Here is a 22881-nt window from a genome sequence, read left to right as displayed (position 1 = left end):
GAGACGGCGGGGGGCAAAACCCCCCACCCCGGGTGCGCAAAGACAACTGAGGCGATGCTATGCTGGCGGCAGCGGCTTTATTAATGGCCAGTGGGGGCCGGGCTGGAGAGGGCCCTCCCGGGGGTAGAGACTTGCCCCACGGCCGCCCTCCTCCGTACCCCACCCCGGGGACGCGAGCATGCCCCAACCCATGAGGAGGAGCCCCCCGGGGCCCCCTCACGCTGGTGCTCGCCGTGCCATGACCCCCCCGCCGGCGGAGCGTGGGGGCTCAAGGGGGCTGCGGGCAGGCTGGGGCGGTCCCCGGCGGTGGAGTAGGGTTCCGGGGCCGCGGGCCCGGCTCAGCTGGTCCACGAAGGCCTCCACTTCGGCGAAGCGGGCCGAGAGCCGCCCCAGCTGCTCTTTCAGAGCGCTGAAATCCCGGTACAGCTCGTCCAGAGCCCCTGACAGTGACCGGATCCTGCGCGGGGCAGATGGGTGAGGGACCCCTGCCAACGCCCCCACCAAGGGGCATTGCTGGTCCCCCCTGGTCCTCTCACCTCCCGTAGTCGGGCAGCACAGTTTGGTGGTCAAAGAGCAGCAGATTTCTCATCTGGGAAGTAATGGCGAACTTCCAGTTGTCCAGAACCAATGTCAGGTTGGCACAGCCTGCTGCCGGTGCCCTCTGGGCTGCGGGGACCAGCAAGGACAAGCTGGCTGGGGCAGGACCCTGAGCGGCCCCAGGAGCCCAGCCACAGGCACAACCTTCACCCCAGTACCCCTCCAGTCCCACACCCACGGGTACCTGCCCAGCGTCAGACAGGGTTCAAGCAGTGGCCCTGCCCATACCCAGCTGGGCAGGGAGGGGGTCCCGAGTGGCAGGGGTTTACCGTCCACACTGTCATCCCACGCCGCTGGCTGCCTCCTCAGCTTGGCAGCACAGCCCAAAGCTGCAAGGAGCAGGATGGGGAGAAGCCGTGACATGGTGCTGCCAGGGGAGAGTGTGATGAGAAGGGCCTGGCCAGCACCATGACCCCAAAGGCCACAGGACAGAAACGTCGAGGCCAGGTGACTGTGGGACATCATGTCCCCAGGATGTCATGTCCCTGAGGGTCCTGGCACAGGGCCTTTGAGGCTGGATAGCCATGGGGTGTCACCCCTGAGGGACAGGCTAGGCACATGGTGGGATGTGGCCCTGTTGGAGCCCTTTCTGCCTCCTACCTGCACGGAGGTCCCAGCCGGCACGGATGAGGCAGCCGCTTGCCGGGCTCGGCTCCCCCGGCTCTGGCTCCGCGCAGCTCTTGGCCTCCCTTTTCAACACACTGCTCTGGCACGGGGCCCGGCTGCTCCGGCGCTGATTGCAAACAGACGGCAGAGCCGTGGGCAGGGGATGGGGCGTCCAGTGCCCGCTGACGGGGTACAGCGTTTACCTGGTCACCCTGGGGGTACCCCAGCCCTGGCATGGGGAACAGAGTGCAGGAGGCACAGCGCTGACTCATTTCAGGTGCTTTTATTCAACGTTACTTGCAGACCCTGTGCTCGGGTCAGTCTAGTCCAGGCACTGCAACACTGCTGTGACCCCAACACCAGCAAACCCCCGGGGAAAAGCAAACCGCAGCCTGTTAAGCCCTGCGGTGGGGCCGGGCAGCCGCTCTGCTAACACCTGTGGGGGTACCAGGGCTCCCTGCCATGCTGCCTGCCCAGAGAGGGTAGCGACAATGCTATCCTGACACAAGATGGGGCCTCACATCTGAGGCCAGGAGTGGTGCCCCAGGGATTTAACCAAGGCCTGAACCCACGGAACCAGGGCAAGGGGTCTCCAGACCAAGATAGAGCTCCTGGGGCACCACAAGCTGACCCCTCTTCAGCCACAGCAGCCTGGCATGGGACAGCCTCCCCACTGAGTCTAAAAGGGAAGAGAGAGCAGGAAGAGCAAAGTGTGCCCCCCAGCTCTGGCTCTGCATGGAGGAGGTTGTGCTCCCAAGGAACATGGGCACAAGGGAAGGTGCCAGGTGCACGGGCTGGCTCCTTTACCCAGCCAGGACACATGGGGAGGTGCCCAAGTTACATGGCTTCCCCTAGCATGGCCTTGCAACAAAGAAGGGCACAAGCTGCTGCCCAGGGCATCTTGTACCTTCCCCAGCAGCTGAAGCACTCCCTGGGGTGGGTAACAGGGCACACAGGGTGAGGGACACCCCTGCACAGCCTTCGCAGTGAACAGGCAGGACATGGGGTGTGCCCAGCCGTATGCCAAAGCATCTCTGCCATACCGAGCATGGCTCAGCACCATGGGAGCAGTGCCAAGCCAAGAGCTGGCACATGCCCACCCCCTGCCTGGTGCCAAGGAGGGGCCCGTTGTGCTCTGGGAGCGGTGCCAGCACACAGGGCCCAGCCTGGCAGAGCTGCCATCTGGCCTGGCGCCGGTAACAGCCGTCTGCTCGCTCTGCCCGTGCCGTTTAGCGCTGAAGCTGTCGGCACGTGGGCACCCACGGCTGGGAAAGGGGAGCAAAGCTGCGGGCAGAGAGGTGCCAAAGCCTCCCCACTGCCTCCGTTGAGGCTGCTGTAGGCAGGTGAGCAGGCAGGGAAGGAAGTTGCCCTGGCTGGATATAGCACCCAGGAGCCCAGAGCACCCCCCTGCAGCACCCCCAGAAGCCGTGAGTCCTGCCAGGAGCAGGCTCAGACAGCAGCTGGGGGTGCCTGGGGCCAGCCTGGCCACGCAGGGTGAAGGCTGAGGTTAAGCGTTGGTTCACCAAGGTAAAGCCAGGGTGCCAGGCTCCAGCTGCGACTGCAAGGGAGCGAGGATTAAGGGGGGAGGGCTGGAGCCACCCCCTGCCCAGCTTCACACCCCAGGGCGGGGGATGATGGGGGGTGGGGAAGCAGAAGGGAGGACGGGGAAGGAACAAGCACCACTCCTGCTGCTCAAGGGTTTACTCTGGAGTCTGCCAGCATGGCTAGGTCCGGGGCAGGCTGCACATCTCGCAGTGGTCCGTGCCGGGCTGGTTCATGTAGGTGCAGTGCTGGCAGGCCCACATGGCTGCTGAGGCAGCGTGCGTCGAGCCGCCCATGGCACCATAGTCCTGCAGTCCTGAGATCTGGACACCGACTGTGCCTGCCAGAGAGAGAGCCCAGTCAGGGCAGGGGGGAGACACTGGCAAAGGCCAGGTCCCTGCCTAAACCCACAGTCCATTCCCTATCCCTGGGAGCCTCCAGGCTGAGACACTGCCCTCACCCTGAGGCTGGCGCCCTGGGGAGGTGGTGGCAAAGGTCACATTGCAGCCCCCCAGCCCCATTCCCTGCTCAGTGAAGTGGGGGCTGCTCAGCACCAGGGAACAGCTTTTCCTTTCATCAGAGCCTCTGGCAGCCTCTGCCCAGCCCTGGCCCAAGGGACAAGAGCATGCCCTCCCCCCCCAGAGGGACCCCCCTTTCTTACTGCAGAGCTGCTCGATGGTTGCCCACTGCTCCGATTTTTTCCAGGTCTGGGCAAGCTCCTCATTCTTAGTTCTCACAGCTTCCAGCAGCAAGCTGATGCTGTCCTGGAAGTGATAAGAGGGGAAAATGGTGCTGGACCAGTGCCAAGGCTGGAGCTGTGATCAGGGAAGTAACTCCTTGTCCACCAGCCACAGCAAGACACAATCTCACCATGGTGGGAGTTGGGAGGGGCCTCTGGAGATCATCCCGTCCAATCCCCCTGCTAAAGCAGGGTCACCCACAGCAGGTTGCCCAGAATCACAACGTCCAGGCGGGTTTGGAATCTCTCCAGAGGAGACCACAATCTCTGGGCAGCCTGCTGCAGGACTCTGGCACCATACAGCAAAGTTCTTCCTCATGTTCAGATGGAACCTCCTATGTATGTGTTCACTGCCCCTTGTCAGGTACTGGGCACCTCTAAGAAGGCTACGGCTCCATCCTCTTGACCCCACCCTTTAGATATGGATCAGCATTGAGAAGATCTCCTCTCAGTCTGCTCTTCTCCAGGCTCCTCCTCCTTCTCCCCAGGACACTGAGACTTCCCTCATCAGAGATGCTCCCCACAGCATTCAGACATATCCCTACACCACAAATTCTTCCCTTTCCCCTGCCTGGAAGGGGTCCTCACCCACAGCCAACCACTGTGGTGCCCTGTGCAGACCGAACCTGGACTCCCAGCAGTGCAAATCCACCACACTGGAGCACAGCAGCCCCCAGCTCCAGCCCCAGCCTGATCTCCAGCTGCCCAGGGTCAGCCCTGCGCAGGCGCAGTCGCCCTTAAAGCCTCTGGCACGCACATGGCCTTTCTGGCCAGCTCACACCGGGACAGTCCGGCAGCGCAGATGTGAACCAGGGGGCCTGGGCAGCTGCCAAGCCCCCAGTGCCCGGCCAAAAGCGGCAGAGCTGCACAGCCAGGAAGTCGTTGGCCTCATGGAGATGGGGGCGGGGAGGGAGCAGCTCTGATCTTGCTATCGTTCCAACAGGAATTTCTGATGCTGAGATAGTTTTAAAAACTGTTTCCAGCTCCTGGAGCTGCAGCCAAGTTGGCTCTGTCCAGTCTGCGACCGCGCTAACAGCCACCCCCCTCACTGCTCCCAGCAGCGTGGCAGGAGCTCTGCGACCAGCTGAGAGCTTTAGTTTCACTTCTTAAACCTTCTACCAACAGCTCAACCTTGAAGAGGTGTTAGGCCAGAGGGGACATGCCTGGGAGCGGCAGGCTGGGTCTGTCACCTCCAGGCATGTCACTGACAGCCCAGGAGGAGCTGAAGCGATGCTGACATGGCCCTCTCCCCCTGTTACGTACCTGCAGAGGCATGACCTCGTTTGTGACCAGGAAGAGCAGCAGATGGAAATCGGAAATGATGTCCAGGAAGATGGAGGAAGTATTTTGGGACAGGTATGTGGCCAAGCTGTGGAAGTCCTAGGGAGAGGGAACAGTAATAAAGAGAAGTCCCTTCCCCCACTGTGATAACTTTATTTTCCTGTCCGGATCCCCTGACAGACACTTTAACATTCCTGTCTCTCTTGGACATCATCTGCAAAGTGCAAAGACCCTCTTGAAATTGGATCCCAGACCCAGCTGCAGCTAACAACATCCAGAGAAACAAATCTTTGGGCCCACACTGGCTCCAATATGCCAGCACCTGAACAACACCCCTGTGTACAGAGCAGATCTCAGACCCAGGAGATGCTGAGCAGACCCCAGGCAGTTCAGCTCAAAGCCCAGTCCCTAAAGACAAGAGAGAGATGAGGACAAACCATCCCTTTCTTGCCCATCCTCTCCTCTTTCTTGGCTCTTGAACATCCTCAGAAGTGAGGACCAACACTGTTGCTGAACAGCAAAACCTCTTCTGCTCTGCTGACAGAGCCACAACGGGCAGCAGCCCCTTCCTCGTGATGACTTCTGGAGGAAGCCTCTGACATCTTTGACATGAGAAACGAGCTGTTGCTGCTTTAAAGCAACTCGAGCCTTCTCTGTGCTGGCAACGTGAGCGCCTCGAGCTGTCCGGCAGCTGCCTCTGCTCAGGGCTCTGGGCCTCTGGCAGCAAAAGGTCTGACTTTTAAAAATCCTTATAAAAAGGAAGAGGAGTCAGCGCTCCTGCAGCTGGAGCAACAGACCCTAGTCAGGGAGAAGTGGGTCCTGTGCTGTTACCATGAGGCTGGAGCCCCCCAGCCTCTCTGTGGTGCTGTCTAGGTGGCACAGAGCGAGCAGCCTTGGTCCCTGTCACCGAACAGCCAGCTCATCAGCATGCAGACACTGCTGCAGGCAGCAAGGTGCTTGGCAAGTGCTTGGCTGAATCATGAGGAGGTAATTTAAGGGCACAACCACAGCTGTCCCCTTGCAGATAGCAGTGAGAGTGAGGGAGGCAGATGAGCCATCCACATGAGCATGGCTTTGTTAGGAATCACTTCTCACCTGAGTTTCTCCCAGCACATCACGATTCTCAATGGGGAATGGATTTTGAGAAATAGAAAAAGTGTAGACTGGATCCTTGGGGAAAGTCGTAGTAATCTGAAAATCCAAGAAAGGAGGATCAGAGCACTGACAGTGAGAAGCAAAGCTCCTGACAGAGCTTGGCCAGGAAGGGCCAGCAGGGATCGTCTGACAGCTTTCAGCATTTGCGGCGATATTCCAACCAGCTCCTGGCCACCCTTTCGAACAGAGCTGGAGGGGAATGTACTGGGCTCGCCCCATGCCCGGCAGCTGCTGCTTGGGGTACCACTCTAGGGGTCATCTTAACACCAAAAGGTGACAGGCCACAGGGTAGCCAGGGGACTGTGCTGCTCCATTCAGGGCTGGAACGGGTGCCAAGAAAGAACTGTTGCAGTTCAGTGAACAGAGTCACCCTGGGTACACTCACTGTGCCTCCTCTCTGTGCCAAGAGGACAGGGAATGGGATAACCCAGCATTGTGCCCTTGCTACTGAGCTCATAAGCCAGTTTTGGGCCAACTTCTGATGTTTAAACCAGTCCTAATTCTGGGGATTTTGAAGCTTTGGTGTCAAGTTACACAGTGTTGGGCCCTGTGGGTGAGGCTCTTTCTAGACAGAGAAGCAGAACCACCTGCCAGGACAGGACCAACTGGAACAATGCCTCTCTTAAGAAAAGAAAAGTGACAAAACAAGATGCTTTGAATATGCAGCTTTCCAGCCTGCTCCCAAATGTGTGTTGCATCAATCTGTTTTCATCTTCATTACACCCCAGGTAGCCCAGAAACAGATGCCTTTACTACGGGAGTAATAAACATGCCCAGCGCTGCTGGCTGGCACAGGGCACCCGAGGGCTCTGCACAATGGGCCCCTTGTTCTGGACACGACATTTCACTGTGTGAGTCACACATCCCAGTGCCAGCTCTGCCCCAGTGCTGCTCTGATAAGTGATACACACAGCAGATAGTAACTGGGGAAGAAGGACGAGGCAGTGGAAGCCTCCCGGCTGCCAGCTCCCCTGTGCCCGCGGGATGCTGTCTGTGCCAGGGGCAGCTGGACCAGACAGGTTGCTCCGGGTGGATTTAATAGTTGTTGGCACCACCTCAAACTCCAGTAATATCAGCTGTCATCTGAATTATTTGCTTTCCTGCCTTCCACACCGTAACAGTTTTCTTTGAAGCCAAAGGGCAGAGCCGTGCCCCGGTGCCTGGCAGCGCTTGCTCACGGGCAGGCATCAACCCTGCTCTAGCCAAGCTGTGCTGTGAGCTCACTCCCCCAAGAAAAGGCATTTCTGTAACACCAACCTGGTCTGCTGAGTCACTAAAAGGAGAAGGATTCTTAATTGCTGCTAAGAGAGAGACAACTGGAGCTTTCTAATTAGCGAGGTAGTGCCCAGCACACATATCCATGGGGCTGGCTGCATGGCTGTGTGCCAGCTTGCAGCTGAGATAAGACACCAGGCAGTGCCTTCCTGGGGAACAAATGTGTTCCCTGGCACCACACTGATCCCATGGAGCACTGCAGCTACTCCACAGCACACCACCGCTGGCCCTCACTGCTAGGAATGCCTGGCAGCAGAGGGGCAAGGAGGAAGAAAGAAAAGCTCTCTTGGAAGTCATCTAGAGGCTGTGCCTAGTTTGAGTGGCCAAGGCAGCCACCACAGAGAACTGTGAGCAGATCAGTGGCATGAACTGGGCTCTAAACCCATCAATGGATGTTTAACAGAACAAAAAATGATCAGCAGGTTATGTCTGGTCCACAGTGGGAAGGTTAAGGCAGTTTAAGTAACTTAACCTGTAATGCATAACTTTATTTCTTCCAACCAAACAGCCCAAGCTTCAAGGTCAATTTTATCTGCCAGTGGCTTCTTCCTAATTAAGAGCTGAGCTTGGGGCAGTTGTTTTAAGTTGGTCTTCCCACAGGATTTGACCCTATGCTTAGACTTTGCTTCTAGCCACTATCTGAAACCACCAAGAGCTTCACTCCACCCTGGCCATCGCCTGCTGAAAGCAAAGTGCAGTGAATACTTACGTCTATGATTAGGTACTCAACCGGGAGTGGGCGAGCCAGCTGCGTGATCTCATTGCCAAACTTGTCTATGTCCTGAAAGAAGAAGAGTTTTATTATTCCTCAGGTGGAAGTGGTGTGAGGCCTGAGGGATCCTGTCCTAGAGACACCCACACAGGAGCCTGGAGATCCTCAGCCCTGGCAGATCACACAGAAGATCCTGCCTGTACGTGGCTGGGTGCTGCAGAGCTGCACAGTTTCCTGCAGTTCCCTGGGCCTACAGGAAGGCTGGAGAGGGACTTTTTACCAGGGCATATAGTGACAGGACAAGAGGTGATGATTTTAGACTGGAAGAGGGGAGATTGAGACTAGATCTAAGGAAGACTTTTTTTTTTACAACGAGAGTGGTGAAACACTGGAACAGGCTGTCCAGAGAAACTATGGGTGTCCCATGACTGGAAGTATCCTAGTATCATTCAGGGTTGGAAGGGACCACAAGGATCATCTAGTTCCAACCCCCCTGCCATGGGCAGGGACACCCCACACTAGATCAGGCTGGACAGAGCCTCATCCAGCCTGGTCTTAACACCTCCAGGGACGGGGCCTCAACCACCTCCCTGGACAACCCATTCCAGGGCTTCACCACTCTCATGGTGAAAAACTTCCTCCTCACATCCAGCCTGAATCTCCCCACCTCCAGCTTCATTCCATTCCCCCTAGTCCTATCACTACCTGAGATCCTGAGAAGTCCCTCCCCAGCCTTCCTGTAGGCCCCCTTCAGATACTGGAAGGCCACAGTTAGGTCACCTGGGAGCCTTCTCTTCTCCAGACTGAACAGCCCCAACTCCTTCAGTCTGTCCTCACAGGAGAGGTGCTCCAGCCCGCTGATCATCCTCATGGCCCTTCTCTGGACAAGTGGTCAAGGGCAGCTGGGATGGGGCTCTGAGCAACCAGATCTAGAGGAAAGTGTCCCTGCCCATGGCAGGGGTTTGGAACTGGATGACCTTGAAAGGTCCCCTCTGACCCAAACCATCCTGTGACTCCATGATCTCCATGAGCAAGGACCTCTGCCTCCTCATGAGCCAAGGAAGCCCGGGGGTCACAAACCACCTTGGGCCTCGTTTTCCCTCAGTTATCACCACCAGAGAGGTGCCTGGCGTCACCTAAGGTGTGTAAAAGCAGAACTGTCACAGAAGGGAGAGGCAGCACCACAGCTGCTTTCTCAACCAAGCCAAAACCTGACTTTCTGCATCCCACTCTCGCTTGGGAATTGGAGACCTTGGGTCCTTTCTTCATACCCAGACCTGAAGAGCCAGCCTCTCACAAGGCATAAACTTGTTTAGCGTTGCCAGACGAATTGAACATAAAGTTTAATTAGGGAGAAAAACGGGCAGCATATGTTCATTAATCACAAAATGACAATTAGACGTGATTGATGTCAAACACGCCGAGTTCAAACACAGCCTCAGAAATAAATTCATGAGACCTGACACTTTTCATTAAAGATTCTGTAAGAGGGGGTTGTATTTTCTACCTAAATCATCACTTAACATGTTATAAATCATTCGCTCAGCCCCATATAAATCATACGCCCATAATTTCCAATCAGGGCCCTTACATTAAAGTTACATTTACCGAGCTCTCGCAGGTCCCAGTGGGTGGAGGCAGACCCAGAGCTGCCACACACCAGTGGAGCCATCACCTCAACACCTTGGTGGCGTTGGGGGCCTCAACGAGAAGCTGCGACCCCCACTTCTCTGGCAGCGTTGCGAACGACATTCCTTAGGGTCGTCGGGGTGCCTCTCATGGGTTTGAGGGGCGCTCCTCGGGCTGGGACAGCAATCCCCATGCGCCAGGACAAGCTGCCCATGGCTGCCACCCTGCCATCCCCAGTCCTGGTGTATGCCACTCGCCTGGTTTCGTTCCTATCGACGCAGCACAAATATGTGGGCGGCAGCCAGCACCCTGCTCTCACGCTCTGCTCTCCTGGGACATGGTCCCAGCAGGCTCTGGCATGTTGTTCCCCTCCAGGCAGCAGCCCCCCTTTCTTGAGCCCCCTCCCCAAGCAGCCTCTGTCCCCAGGAATGGTTCCCTTTGTAAAAAAAAAAAAACAACAACAAACTACAAACTTAAAAGCCCCAAATCCACCTTCCAGTCTTTGAAGCTCCTTTAAAAAGCAATTCTGATAAGGATCTTTTCTCCTTGAACATGACAGGTTGTTGGGCCCTGTGGTTATTTCAGCAGTGAGCCTGGTGGCTCGTGGCCTCAGATCTCTCTGCCTCTGACAGGAGCAGGAGGAGATGTGGAGCCTTTTCAGGGAGATCACAGGCCCTGAAAGCTAACTTGTTTCTAGATCTCGGTGATACCACAAGAGGCAGGAATCAAATCCAATCAGACCGAATCAGCTTCCCAAACACAATCCTGCCCCTGCAAGAAAGAACCTGCAACAACTCACACATAATTAGCCCATCTGGAATTCATTTTGAAATCTAATTAAGTTCTAATATGCAGAAACATTTTTCCAGCACCTGTTCGGTTTAATCTCTGCCTCTGGGGATTTCCATGTTAAATGCCTCCTTTTTAGTGTCACGCTGCTGGGCCTTCAAGATATGAACCAGACCATTGCTACCAAACTGGAACCTCACTCCCCCTACGCTGAGGACATGTCCCAACCCTGCTCCTCTGCAGACAGAAAAGCCTCCCTGCAATGCCAGCACTCTTCTCCACACCCCCACCCCTCACCCCCCCATTTTATTAGGCAATTATGTTTTAAAGGCCTTAACAAATGTCAAGATGGAAGACAGACATCCTCATCCTGAACTTGGCCCCAGTACGTTACTGCTGCAGCCCCCTCAAGCTTGAGACCCCCAAAGCCATTAATGATCATCAGTAGCCATCTCCAAAGGGAGGCCAGGAAAGGGTTAACAAAAAGTGCAATTATTTGGCTTCTGGTCAAAAATCAAGCAGCAAGGCCTGGAGGATCTGGACAATGAATCATCCTGAAGACAGGAGCAAACTGGAGCTTGCGTGAGGCACTGGGATTAGAGCTTTTGGAGCCAGGAGCTGCAAATGGATGAGGTCAAGCAGAGAAGAGGCCAGGTGCCCCTGGCCGTGTGGCACACCTCTGTGGCACTGCCTGATGGCTGCGGTGGGAAAGGCTTTGGGGTGGCCTTGGGATTTTTGATAGTGGGTGAGGGGAGCAGCCAAGCCAGGAGCTGTCAGAGCCAGAAGGGAGGCTCCTGCTCCATGTCCCAGGCTGGACAGCAGTCAGCATCCCACAGTGTTAACATCCCACGCTGTCAGCATCCCACGCCATTGTTCTTCCTCACGAGTTCACTCTGTCGAAGTGCCCGTAGATCTGAGCAGCTGTCTGTGCTTTCTGTGTGTTACAGCAGCCCTGCTCTTCCTGCTGCTGATTTCCAAGAGCTTCGCTGGGCAGCTCTGCCCCCTCACACAGACAGCTGATGCACAGAAACAAAGCCACTTTTCTAAGAGCAAGCGATAGGTCAGCGAGAGTTGAAACCCTTCTCAGGAGACTCCCCATGAGCTAATCAAGCATCCTCCTCCCTAGAGCAGCTGGGACATTTAAGGCTAAGAAGGCTTTTCCAATCCAGCCCAAAGCAGCACTGGGAGGAGGCCCATCAGGGGAAGTCCTTTGCTGCCAGTGAAAACTCCCTGCAGAAGCCTCCACGCAGCCTGGCTATCAAGTCTTCCTTGGGAAGAGGATTTCTAAGTGAATTGGGTGGAAGCAAAGTGTGCCACACTGGGGACAGCCTGGCTCAGAGGTCCTCAGCTTCAGTAAAAGCAGAGCCCTGGCCCAGGGCTCTCCCAGGGCCACTGTGAACAGATGACAAGGCTCAGCCACTGCCTCAGCCGTGGTAAATGCAGCAAGAGCACGAGGGACTCTGTGAGGGCAAAGGGCTCTTTCTCAACACTGGTGCCATTGTAAAGGGCTTTCACCTTACACCATCCCAAAGAAACTCTGGGGGAATATTAAGGCAGCTGTGAACCACAATTCATTGCAAGGATGACATCTTCATGTTTGCACTGAGCTGACACAAATACCTGTGATAAGAGACAAAGGCAGCCAGTCCCAAAATCCAATTATTCAAGTGCTCCAAAGGGTCTGCAAACACAGCAATCTCTTTCCCCTATTCAGTGGGAAACTGAGACACCCATGAACCTAACAGTGGAGCAGAGTTAGGCAATGACGCAGCAATGCAAAGCTAGGGGCTTGGCAGATTGACCACAGGGAGCTGGGAGTGGCTGGAGAGCAGGCACGGGGTGCAGGGAGCATGGCTAAAGGAATCACACCTGGCTGGGCACTGAGCACCACCTGCAAATAACTTCAGCTCTGAAAAATCAACCCATGGTTTGCAACGTGCATTCCTAGTGCAACTGCAATCAGTGGGGTCTAGAGTACAAGCCTTGTGAGGAGCAGCTGAGGATACTGGGGTTGTTTAGCCTGGAGAAAAGGAGGCTCAGGGAAGACCTGCTGGATCTCTACCACTCACTGAAAGGAGATTTAAAGCCAGGTGGGCTTAATCTCTTCTCCAAAGTAATAAGTGATAGGACAAGAGGAAGAGGCCTCAAGTCATGCCAGGGAAGGTTTAGGTTGGACATTCAGAACAGTTTCTTCTCCAAAAAGGCTGTCAAACCCTGGAAGAGAGTGCCCAGGGCAGTGGTCAAGGCCCCGTCCCTGGGAGGATATCAAAGTTGTGTAGATGTGGTGCTGAGGAATGTAGTTTAGTCGTGCACTTAGCAGTGTTGGGTGTAACAGTTGGACTCAATGATCTTAAAGGTCTCTTCCAACCTAACAGATTCAAAGATTCTATTTTCTAGAGCCAGGGGGACAAAGAAGGCTGCTCAAGGGCAGAGGACAGGGAATGGAATGCCCCTATGTGATGTTCAGCTGGGCTCTCCCTCATCCTGTTGGGAATCAGGGTGAAGCAGCCATTGCAACATTGTCATCTGTATCTACATAGAGAGCAGTGACCTCTATTTGTGCATCTGTGCCTTGACAGGTACAACTCCTTCATGAGTTTCATTGCACTGAACTGGCCAAGAAGTACATCCTGGTTGTGCAAGACTCCAACTGGAAACTGTGCTGCGCTGTGACGCTTCACAGACAAGCCAGGAGGCCAAGGTAGGCGTTTTCCTCCTTCTGGCTCATCTTACCTGGAGAGGCATTTCACAGCAAAGCAACTTGTAGTCATGGCCCCTAAAGCCCTTGGCTGCCATGCTAGATCAGAGTCCAGCCTTCAGGAGCCAGGAAAGCAATGGCCACATGTAGAAAGCTCACACTGCCAATTCCACCAGGGTGGTTCCTCTGAGCAGCAGGGCTAGTGGCCAACATAAAGAGAATGGTAAAGAAATACAGAAATCACAAAAACAGAAGCTGAGGAAAAACATCTTGCCTGCAGAGATGGGATAATGCTGCTGCCATTTCCAAAGTCATTTCCATTGGTGTCATTTCCAAAGAAGGAAGCCCATCGAGGTGAGTCACGTTCAGGCAGGATTAACTGCAGTCCCAGGGGGCCTGGCAGCCCCCATTCCTGCTCCACAAACTCAAGAAGGTGCAAGCTGTGGAAAACCAGCTCTGACCAGAGCCAGACAGTCCTCTCCTTCCAGGCCCCTCTCTCCCTGTGAATTCCTTGAAGCTGCAGCTCTCCTGCCTGCAGCATTACCAGCTCAGATGCATATTCTGATGTTCCTTGCTGAAATAACAACACCTACTGCCAGCTGAGGTACAAGACAGAGGAGGTGCAACGTGACTGAAGCGCAGCTGTTGGCTTACACTGCACTAGAGATGCCAACAGCAGCACCTTTCCTATTTGCAGTGCTGAAAGTGGATCTACTGCTGAGGACAGATAGGGAAGTTGAACGGATTTTGCCTCGCATCTGGCTACAGAATTGCTCTATAAATACATCTGCACGACACAAACATTGGCCTTCTGGTTCTCATCCAATTAGGATAAATTTGTATAGCTCCTTTCATCCTAAAGGGCTTTTCAAATGACTATTTGCATATCACACAGAAATAGCTGTATGGACTTTTCCTGCCACCCCTGAGAGCTGCTCGCTCTGAGGCAAAGTGCAGCAACTACCCAAAAGTGCAACTTTCTGCCCAAAGCCAGCTGGGGGTGGGAGCACAGAGGGGAACCTCCACGTTGGAGACCGGGCACAAAGCTGCTCAGCTCTTGCAGTTTCAGCAGAGAACAAAGAGCAGGGTGCCTGAAGCAGCTGTCCTCTGCCACCAGGCCAAGCACCAGGCTCCTGCCTCTCACACTGTATTTAACCAAGGTTTTGACACCATTGTTGTCACCAACCCAGTAACTATGAGGTAGTGTCTCTGACCTCAGGCCTCGCAGGTTTAATGAGACCCCAAAGGTTTGCAAAGCCAGGAGTGACTAAGCTTTCCATTCATTTAAGAACATTACCAAAAAAAATACAGAAAGTGAAGAGATCCTCCAGCCAAACACATTTGAGGCTGAAGGACAATTCCATCCGCCCAAAGCAGTCCTCAAGCCTTCCTTGAGCACATCATGAAAAAGGCAATTAGGGAGAAGTTATAAAACACATGAAATAAGCTGCAGCCCGACCCAGTGAATCAGTGGCTGATGGAAATTTCCACCAAGGGCTGGAGCCATCAGTTAGCATTTTGTTTATCTCCCTGCTTTGGATTATGAAGGGGACTCGAAGATCTTCTGGGAACACCCACCAGCTTCCTCCTCCTCCTCCCAGCAGCTGGGGTGGCCCACATGTGGGACAAAGAGCTGCAGGACCTCCTGCAAGGCTGCACCCCGGCTGTGGCACGACGCAGGCTCCGCTGGAGCGGGTCTGAGGCACGCCAGGAGATGATCTCATCTCCATCTTCAGGCCAACCCTTGCACAACTGAGCTCTGCTCTATCTATATTGGACCTGGCTTATCAGCTCTGAAGAGCAGGCTGGCTGTGTGCTAAGGAAAACCACACCAATCCCATCTACCTGTCCTCTGAATTTAACCAAGAGGTGGCCCTCATTTTCAGGTGGTGTCAAGAGAAGCAGCATAAAGGGGTGGAAGGAGAACCACAGAGTGATTCTCATTCACCCAGGCCAGCATTACCTGGTCTCAGGTTCAGAGCATACAGGAGAATTCTGACCAGCTCTATTTTTCGTTGCTCATTTCAGCCACCCCAAACAAAGGCTGCTTTGCTTACAGAATGATGGAATGGTTTGGGCTAGAAGGGACTTTTCAAGGCCATCTAGTCCAACCCCCCTGCAGTCAGCAGAGACATTTTCAACTAGAGCAGGTTGCTCAAAGGCCCTGTCCAACCTGACCTGACGGGCCAACTTGTACCAGTGTTTCACCACCCTCACTGTAAAAATTATCTTCTCTTTCTTCTAAATCTCCCTCTTTTAGTCTAAAATCATCACCTCTTGTCCTGTTACAACAGGCCCTGATAAAAAGTCTGTCCTGGTATTTCTTATTAGCCTCTTTAAGTACTGATAGGCCATAAGAAGGTCTTCCTGCAGCCTTCTGTTCTCCAGGCAGAGCAACCCCAAATCTCTCAGCCTGTCCTCACAGCAGAGGGGTTCCAGCCCTCAGATCATTTTTGTGGCCTCCTCTGGACTTGCTCCAACAGATCCCTGTCTTTCTTGTGCCTCAGCACAGCTGGACACCAGAGGGTCTCACCAGAGTGGAGCATCCTGTGCTTCTTAATGGACAGCTTTAGTGCAGGCAGCTGAGAGGGCTGGGACTGTCAGACACAGACAAGAATGAGATAACTAACTTGGGTGATGGATGGCTAATTAGTTGGCAAGCAGCACCATTAATTAATTCCTCTGTCCTTGCTCACAGGGCACCAACACACACACACACATCTGAGAAGCAGTGCTATTAGCCTCCACAGAGATCCTGTGCCCAAGTTTCTAACTCAGCCCTGCAGGTATGTTGGGGCTGAAGATCTCCAGAAAGAACAATCAAAGAATAATGACAGCCCATTCTTCACCAATGAGCTGTACTGGCAACTGCTGCAGACAGGTTACATGCAGTGCTCTTGAGTGACACTTCATGGAAGAGCATTTTGGGTCTGCTTTGGATGCACATCTCCTCCTCTGCTCCTCAGGATCAGTTTTTGGAATTTACTGTCTGACTCAACAACAGGACCTGGTCACAGAGAATAACCCCAGAGAGGATCAGGCCCTGCTCCTGCCCTCGCTCTGAAAGCCTTCATTGCAGAGAAGTGTGCACAAGGCTGATTGTCTCCTCTTGCTGCATGAGCTACACTCTCTTTCGCTGCATCTGCTGCCCACTTGGTGCCTGGAAGTGTGTTGTACATGACTGAATTCCTGGCACCACCCAAGGACCCCGCCTCTTTCAGCACACCACTGGTGCTAGCACATATCGTACGGCTGCGCAGTGAGGAGCTGAACGCAGCCTGGATTCAGATCAACGGAGGAGCGTGGCAAACGCTGCCAACAAATAGGGGAGAGGAGGCGGATTCAGAGCACTTGACACAGGCTCTTGGTGGATCGCTGAAGACCTCCTTTGGAAGCTGGATAGCCAATGGCTACTGCAAGCAGAACAGCAGGTTTACGAGGGGGAAACAGAGTTTATGCAATTACTTTGCAGACATGTGGTGAACGGTTACTACTGAAAATAGCTCAGACCTCAAAGACATCCTTTCCTGAGCTGGCCACACTCATCTCCAGACACTCAGCAGAGCTGGTTTTTTGCAGCTCCCCTACCCCAGGCACGCAGCCCTTACCTTATAGAAGACATCAGGCACATACTGCTCACTGCTGGACTCCTTGGCATAGCCCAGCTCCGGTGCATCTCGGCAGGGCAGCAAACACTCATCCCGCACCAGTGCCATGCACTGATTCGAGACCTGGTACCCTTCAAAGTGGACCTGGTTGTCGGGACCACCTGGAAGAGAAGAAGTTGGTTCAAGATCCCACATGAGATTGCCCTGTGTAACTGGGTGGTTAAAAATCCCCCACCAGAGTGATTTGCCTGCTCTAACTCAGAGAGGCATGAGCTGAAGAGCAATGTTACGTGTGAGGGTCTTGCTAACAGCAGAGAATCAAAGAACTGTTTTGGCTGGAAGAGACCTCCAAGATCACCCAGTCCAACCATTGGGACATTCTCCAAGATCAAACTACATGGGAAGTATTTCTAGGCAAGAAATATTCCCTCTACATTCTACATTTATTTAGTAACACACATTTTCACAGCTAGCCTGACAGGGCAGACTTCTGAGCAACAGCAAAGCTGCCCTGTGGGAAGGCACCTGAGAGCATCACTACTCTCAAAACCAAAACCCAGGCACACAGCTCCTGTGAGCTCTGAATTTCAGTTCCAAGCTGCAGATTGAGGGTTGGTCACTGAGTCATGCCCAGGCATAAGAAGAGAAAGTGTCTTGCCAGCCTGTAAATGGCTGGCTTGGTGGAAATCTGACATGGAAAGTGGAAATGAAGAGCCTGGCTCACTGATAGATCACATGCTCAGTGCTTTAATTTGGATAATGTAAGCAACATCAGGTCAGATGTCATTAGAATACAACTGGAAAGAGATGATACAGACAGATGGTAGGAAAACGTTACTATTTCCAAACCTAGGAATTCAGCAGGGGATAGGAATTAATCCATGCAGAGGATTTAAAGGCAAAGTTGATGCAAACTATCCAAATATATTTATACAGCACAAAAGGAAAGAATCAAGTGTTTAAATAGAAACCTGATGGGCTGATTGAACAGAAGAGAATGGAATTATCTGGAACAGAAAAGAGGAAATATTCATTTTCTCCCCTTTGATCTCTAACCTCAATCACTCACTGCTCCAGAACAAACACTCCCTAGAAATTAAACCTAGACCAAGATAGGCACAAGGCCTGAGAAAAGTTGCCCATCATTTTCTCAGTAAAACACCTTACTTAAGGGGGGAAAAAACAAACCAAACCCACAAACAAGAAAACAGAAATAAATAAGTGAAAAAAAAAAGAGACAGTGAGATAGAGATCTCTCCAATGAAAGATGGATGTGATTAGCAGTCTGGAATGTACAGGCAGCTGTCTGACTGCAGAGGCCTGTTAACAGAAAGAGAGTGTTTTCACCAAAAAAGGCTGTGGGAACACTTACAAATCCTGGGCTCAGAGGAGGGGAATCTAATATCACACTTTCAGTTTTCACACTGGATGCTATTTGGAAGTCCTGTGGGGTTTTTTTGGTTGGGTGGTTTGTTGGTTTTTTTTTTCCTTTTCTTCTTTTTTTTTTGTCCTCATTGTGTTAAACAGACCCAGAAGCCAACGTATCTGCTCCAGGGAAATTTTAAATGAATGCATGTGTCATCCTGTGGAGAGCAGCAGACTGAACTTCTAGCACTACAGCTCTCCCAGTGCACACTGACATCTCCCAGCACAGCTCATTCCACAGTGCCCCTGGAGAGACAACTCCAAAAAAGGCTAAAATCAGAGGTGACAAAGCCAAGCGTTTTGCAGCCTTCTCTGTTGTGTTCAGGCAAACAATAGAGAAATGTTTCTGTGCAGGGAAGAGCAGCAGCATCCTACGTAAGGGTTTCCCTGATGGTGACACAAGGGAGATCAAGGTCCCTCTCCTTTGTGCTGGAGCAGCCAGAGTAACCCTCAGGACCTGGCTTGCCGTGGTTCTGCACTGCCACTTCCAGGCAACAGAATTTAAAGCTTAAAGATTGGAAACAGAAAAGTGAGCAACAGTTATTGCCCTGGCTGCAGGCAAAAAACAAAAAATGCTTTCTGGATCAGAGAGGCTCCAGGTTTGAGCCTCAGTTAAGTTTCCTGCAGGGGACAGGGTAAATAATTGTGGAGAAAATAGCACAAAGAATGAAAAATTGTTGTACTTGACAGAGCAAGGCAAACCCTGTGTTAAATAGGACAGATGGGGACCAGGATGCCTGACAGCTTCTGGCAGAGCTGTATAATCTTCTTCTATTAACAAGAGATAATTCAGATGTAACCCAGAGAGCTAGGGCAAGCTGGGGCCAGTGTATACCTGTAGCCACAACTGTGACAAACTTGGATCCAAAATGTCCATCTGGGGAAAGGCGACAGATGTTGGGCTGCTGGTTCTGAAAGTAGCCAGCTGTGATGCACTCTTCTGCACTCAGATAATATGTGTCCTGAGGGAAGAGCAGAAAATGAATACATTCCTGTCAATCAAAAGGACAAGGTGACGTAGCCTGGACCTATTTCCCTGGTCTGCAGCCAAGGCAAACGACCAACACCCCAGCAAACCATGCTTTCATAGAAAGCTGGGGCAGAGACTAGGAAAGAATGTGACGTGTCAGCTCCCCAGCCCCGAGGCTGCCTCTTGCCACCACTGCCCTGCTCCTGGTTCCACCCCCATCCTTACACACCTTTTTTTTCCCCTCCCTCCTCCCCCTCCTCTTAACAGGGTTTCATTTTCCATATAGGGACATCTTTGATTTTAGAGTTACAGGAAGCCCAGAAGGTCAAAGTTTGAGGCACGGCTCACAAAGCCCAGCCCACAGGAACATCCTCTGAGTCACTTTTGTTCATAGTGTTTGTGCCTCACACCACCTCATTGCCTCCACTCCATTAAACTGTCTTAAACCACCAATTCCTTTGAGCAGGGGGCGTGAAGGAGAGCAGGCAGCTTTGCATCTATCCAAACAGCTTCAACCCCCTACCAGTACTCTTTGAACTCAAGCTTCTGAAAGACCCCATTTCACAAGAATTCCATCCTTAGCCCTGCTCAGTCCCTTTCTTGGTGCAGCCTGTTTATGTGATTGCACAAAGCCTCACACCAGCAGCTGCAATCAGCTGACTTTAGCTGATTTAGCTGCACACTTGCATCTCACCTTGTTTCTGCTGTATCGAACAGTCCCTTTCCGTGTGTCTTCAGAGACTAGATCGGTAAATATCCAACCAACCTACAGAGAAGGGTTATAGAGAAAGTTGCTTTAAGAAGAAAGGGGAAAAAAAAACATAAATGCAAAACCCAAACCAGAAGAGCACTTATACATTTTCTCCTAGCAGGACAAGATGTTCTTGGCTCCTCACACAGCCCTGCTGTACGCTGCCTGGAGGAAATGGCTCTCCCAGCTGTGCTGGGCCCATTTGAATCCCATTTCCAGGAGCACCGTGCCAGCTGGCCAGCCACGGGCACCTGCAGCTTTATGTTTCACTATGGAATATTTTTTCATGGAAAGATCTGGAGGCTGCAAGAGGCCTCTCAGCCACTACCTCCTCCCACCCACAGCAGAAAGCATTTCCTATTGAGCATTCAGAGCAGAGCGAGTCGGGAGCGCCAGCAGATGACAAAGCAGCTCACGTGGTCGCGTTGTGAACCTCGCAGTCACTCGTTAAGATCAAGCTCCTCTGCTCCCTCCGGAGCATGATTCATTCCAAATCAGACCCTGCTCTGATCCAAAAACACACATTCCTGCTTTCTGCATTGTTTGCACATAGCAGTATAGATGTGTACACACACACACCCTGCCTGACCCCTGGACAGCCCCCATCGGCCCCCTCCTGACCAGCTCCAACAGCATTAACCCCACAGAGGAAGAATTGCTGATTCAGAGCCCAGAGAGACAACAATCTGCAACCAGGAGTAAATTACATTGTCCTCCTCTACTCTGCCCTAGAAAGGCCACATTTAGAGTACTGGGTCCAGTTCTGGGCTCCACAGTTCAAGGGAGACAGGGAACTGCTGGAGAGAATCCAGCAGAGGCTACAAAGGGGGAAATGGAGCAACTGTCTGAGGGGGAAAGCTGAGAGACCTGGAGCTGTTTAGCCTGGAGAAGAGCAGATTGAGGGGGGATATTCTCAGTGCTGACCAATAGCTAAAGGGTGGGGGTCAAGAGGATGGGGCCAGACTCTTCTCTGTGGTGGCCAGCAACAGGACAAAGTACAAGGAGCACAAACTGGAACCTGGGAGGCTCCCACTGAATGTGAGGAAAAAAATCTCTTTGCTGTCAGAGTGCTGGAGCCCTGGAGCAGGCTGCCCAGAGAGGTTGTGAAGTCTCCTTTGGAGAGATTCCAAATCTGCCTGGATGTGACCCTGGGCAACCTGCTCTGAGTGACACTGATTTAGCAGGGAGATTGGACTAGATGATCTGCAGAGGTCCTTTCCAACCCCCAGCATGCTGGGATCCTGTGATACGTGTTAAATCACATTGATTAAAAATATCTGATGGGAGAAGCAGAGGAAAAGCGTAGAAATAAATAACACACACAGAAGCTTTGCTCCAGACCCTGGCAAAAGGCTGCAGATCTTATCTTCAGAGAACAAAAGGCCTCACCACAGATGTTGACAGTCTACTGTACTGAGTCTTTTCTGATTTGTGTTTTCTTTAGCAAGTCAAATCTTGTTTGTGTACATCACACTCCTGCTATTCACATGAAACCAAAAGCTTTCCCCAAACTGGAAAATATGTGCAGGTTTGAGAGATGTCAGCACAGCAGTGGATCCCAACACTCCTACGTCCTGACAGGATGACCAGCAGGCTGCAGGAACAATAGGAACAGAGGACTGAGGCTCTGCTGCTGCACCTCTAAACCAACCTACAGATTAACTCACTGCAGCCTGCCTGGGCAGCATCAGGAGCTAGGACTCCCACAGAGGGGAATAAAAACTAAGCAGGAGCCTCTGCTCCTGGCAGCGGAGCACAGACTCTGTCAAAAGGAAGAACAAACTCAGAAGGCAACTCCTGCTACATCTGTGCCAAATTAGCACTCACCAGGGAGAGGCTACCAGGAATGGCTCCTATCTGAGAAGAAATAAAGGCAAAACCTGGTTTCTGCTTCTCTGCTGCTGCCTTTGATGTCATTCATGACAGAGCCTGCTGACATCAGCTGCACAGCTCTGCTAGATGCTCGTGCTCAGGAAAATGCTCTCATTTTGTTTTCCATACCTAAAAGCCTAAGAGCTACCGACACTTCAGCTCGATTTCAGATGTGCCCAAAGGGTCCTGAATCACCCTGTGGAGCTGAAAAGAACTGCTGATTGCTTTCTTCGTGGCCAAACAAAGACACATGAGATCTGACAACAGCCTAACCTTTCTCAGCCCAAGCTTTGCAGCGATCTCATCCACCACCTCTGCTTTCGGATCGTCCAGGATCTCCAGGCTGTTCTGGGTGCCGATCTGCAGCAAAGAAAAACTCACTGGTGAGACTGAACAGGAAAAAAACCACAGTACAGGCCATTGTCAGGAGTGAGGCAGAGGATGGAAGCAGAGGCCTGGGTTTCCCCTTCAGCCCTTCCCCTTCACTGACTGGTTTCACCCCAGAGACCTCCTTTCCTCAGACTCATCCTGTCAGAGCTCTTCAGCTCTGTTTGCAAACTAAGCTGGGATTTATGAATGAAAGACTCAGCACTTACAAGCAGGTCACTGCTGTTTCCAAGCCCTTTGGAGAAGGCAAGAGATTATAGAATTTTTTCCAAAGCTCTGCATGTTCAATCTGCCAGTTTTGTTTGTTTGAATCTCTGAGCAGCAGAGAGGCAGAGATCCAGCGAATTCGAGAGCTCACGCCCAGGCCTTCCCCCCACGCTCCGGAAAACACAGCTCCATCTGGGTGTGTTTCAGAGGGCGCAAGGAGATGCCGTGTCAGGCAGAGCAGGGGCTGCTTGCCAGGAGAGCAAAAGCTGCCATGCTTTTACCAGGAACTTCCAAATCAGGGACTTGACAGCCATATTGAAACAACAGAGGGGATGGCTCTGCTCACAGCGGAAAGGGGAGAACGTACAAAAAGGCACTTCTGCTCTCACACACTCTCGCTCCCGAAGATCCATTTGGGCTTTTTTGCCACTGACAAATCTGTTGTGTTTTAGGCTGCAAGAAGTCATCAAGAGGAAGAAAACACAGGACCCACCGCAGTGTGTTTGTGTACACTTAGAAAAGTGACTTTGATCAGCAGTGAAGAAGCCCTGTGGGCAAACTCGTCGTCAAGCTGAGCCTTGTGCTGTGGGCAGAGTGGCTTTTCCACCTCCATTTTCAGTCCTCCCAACGCTGAATTC

General features: G+C 52.7%; 2 protein-coding genes across 2 annotated transcripts in view; both read right to left on the bottom strand.

Annotated features, from left to right (window-relative positions):
* Positions 1–60: 60 nt before the first annotated feature.
* Positions 61–1475, bottom strand: LOC137447580 (uncharacterized). The gene is made up of 4 exons (XM_068151219.1): positions 1198–1475; positions 867–964; positions 537–666; positions 61–457 (listed from the first exon to the last, which is right to left on the bottom strand). Exons 1-4 carry the CDS (start codon positions 1473–1475, stop codon positions 217–219), a joined length of 747 nt encoding a protein of 248 aa, XP_068007320.1. The 3' UTR covers positions 61–216.
* Positions 1472–22881, bottom strand: part of NPLOC4 (NPL4 homolog, ubiquitin recognition factor) — a 34920-nt gene continuing 13510 nt past the window's right edge. The window contains exons 9-17 of the mRNA XM_068151217.1: positions 21923–22009; positions 19721–19792; positions 18892–19018; positions 16632–16792; positions 7905–7976; positions 5861–5956; positions 4748–4864; positions 3407–3509; positions 1472–3085 (exon numbers count right to left, since the gene is read on the bottom strand). Of these exons, the coding sequence (XP_068007318.1) occupies positions 2928–3085; positions 3407–3509; positions 4748–4864; positions 5861–5956; positions 7905–7976; positions 16632–16792; positions 18892–19018; positions 19721–19792; positions 21923–22009 (993 nt within the window). The 3' untranslated portion in view covers positions 1472–2927. The remainder of the gene's footprint in view (positions 3086–3406; positions 3510–4747; positions 4865–5860; positions 5957–7904; positions 7977–16631; positions 16793–18891; positions 19019–19720; positions 19793–21922; positions 22010–22881) is intronic.

The sequence above is a fragment of the Melanerpes formicivorus genome, unplaced genomic scaffold, assembly GCF_026170545.1.
Source record: "Melanerpes formicivorus ecotype bairdi unplaced genomic scaffold, bMelFor1.0.p_v2 SCAF_21, whole genome shotgun sequence".
Taxonomy (NCBI): Eukaryota; Metazoa; Chordata; class Aves; order Piciformes; family Picidae; genus Melanerpes; species Melanerpes formicivorus.
Note: the sequence above shows the minus strand (reverse complement) of the source record. Positions and strands in the feature narration are given on the sequence as shown.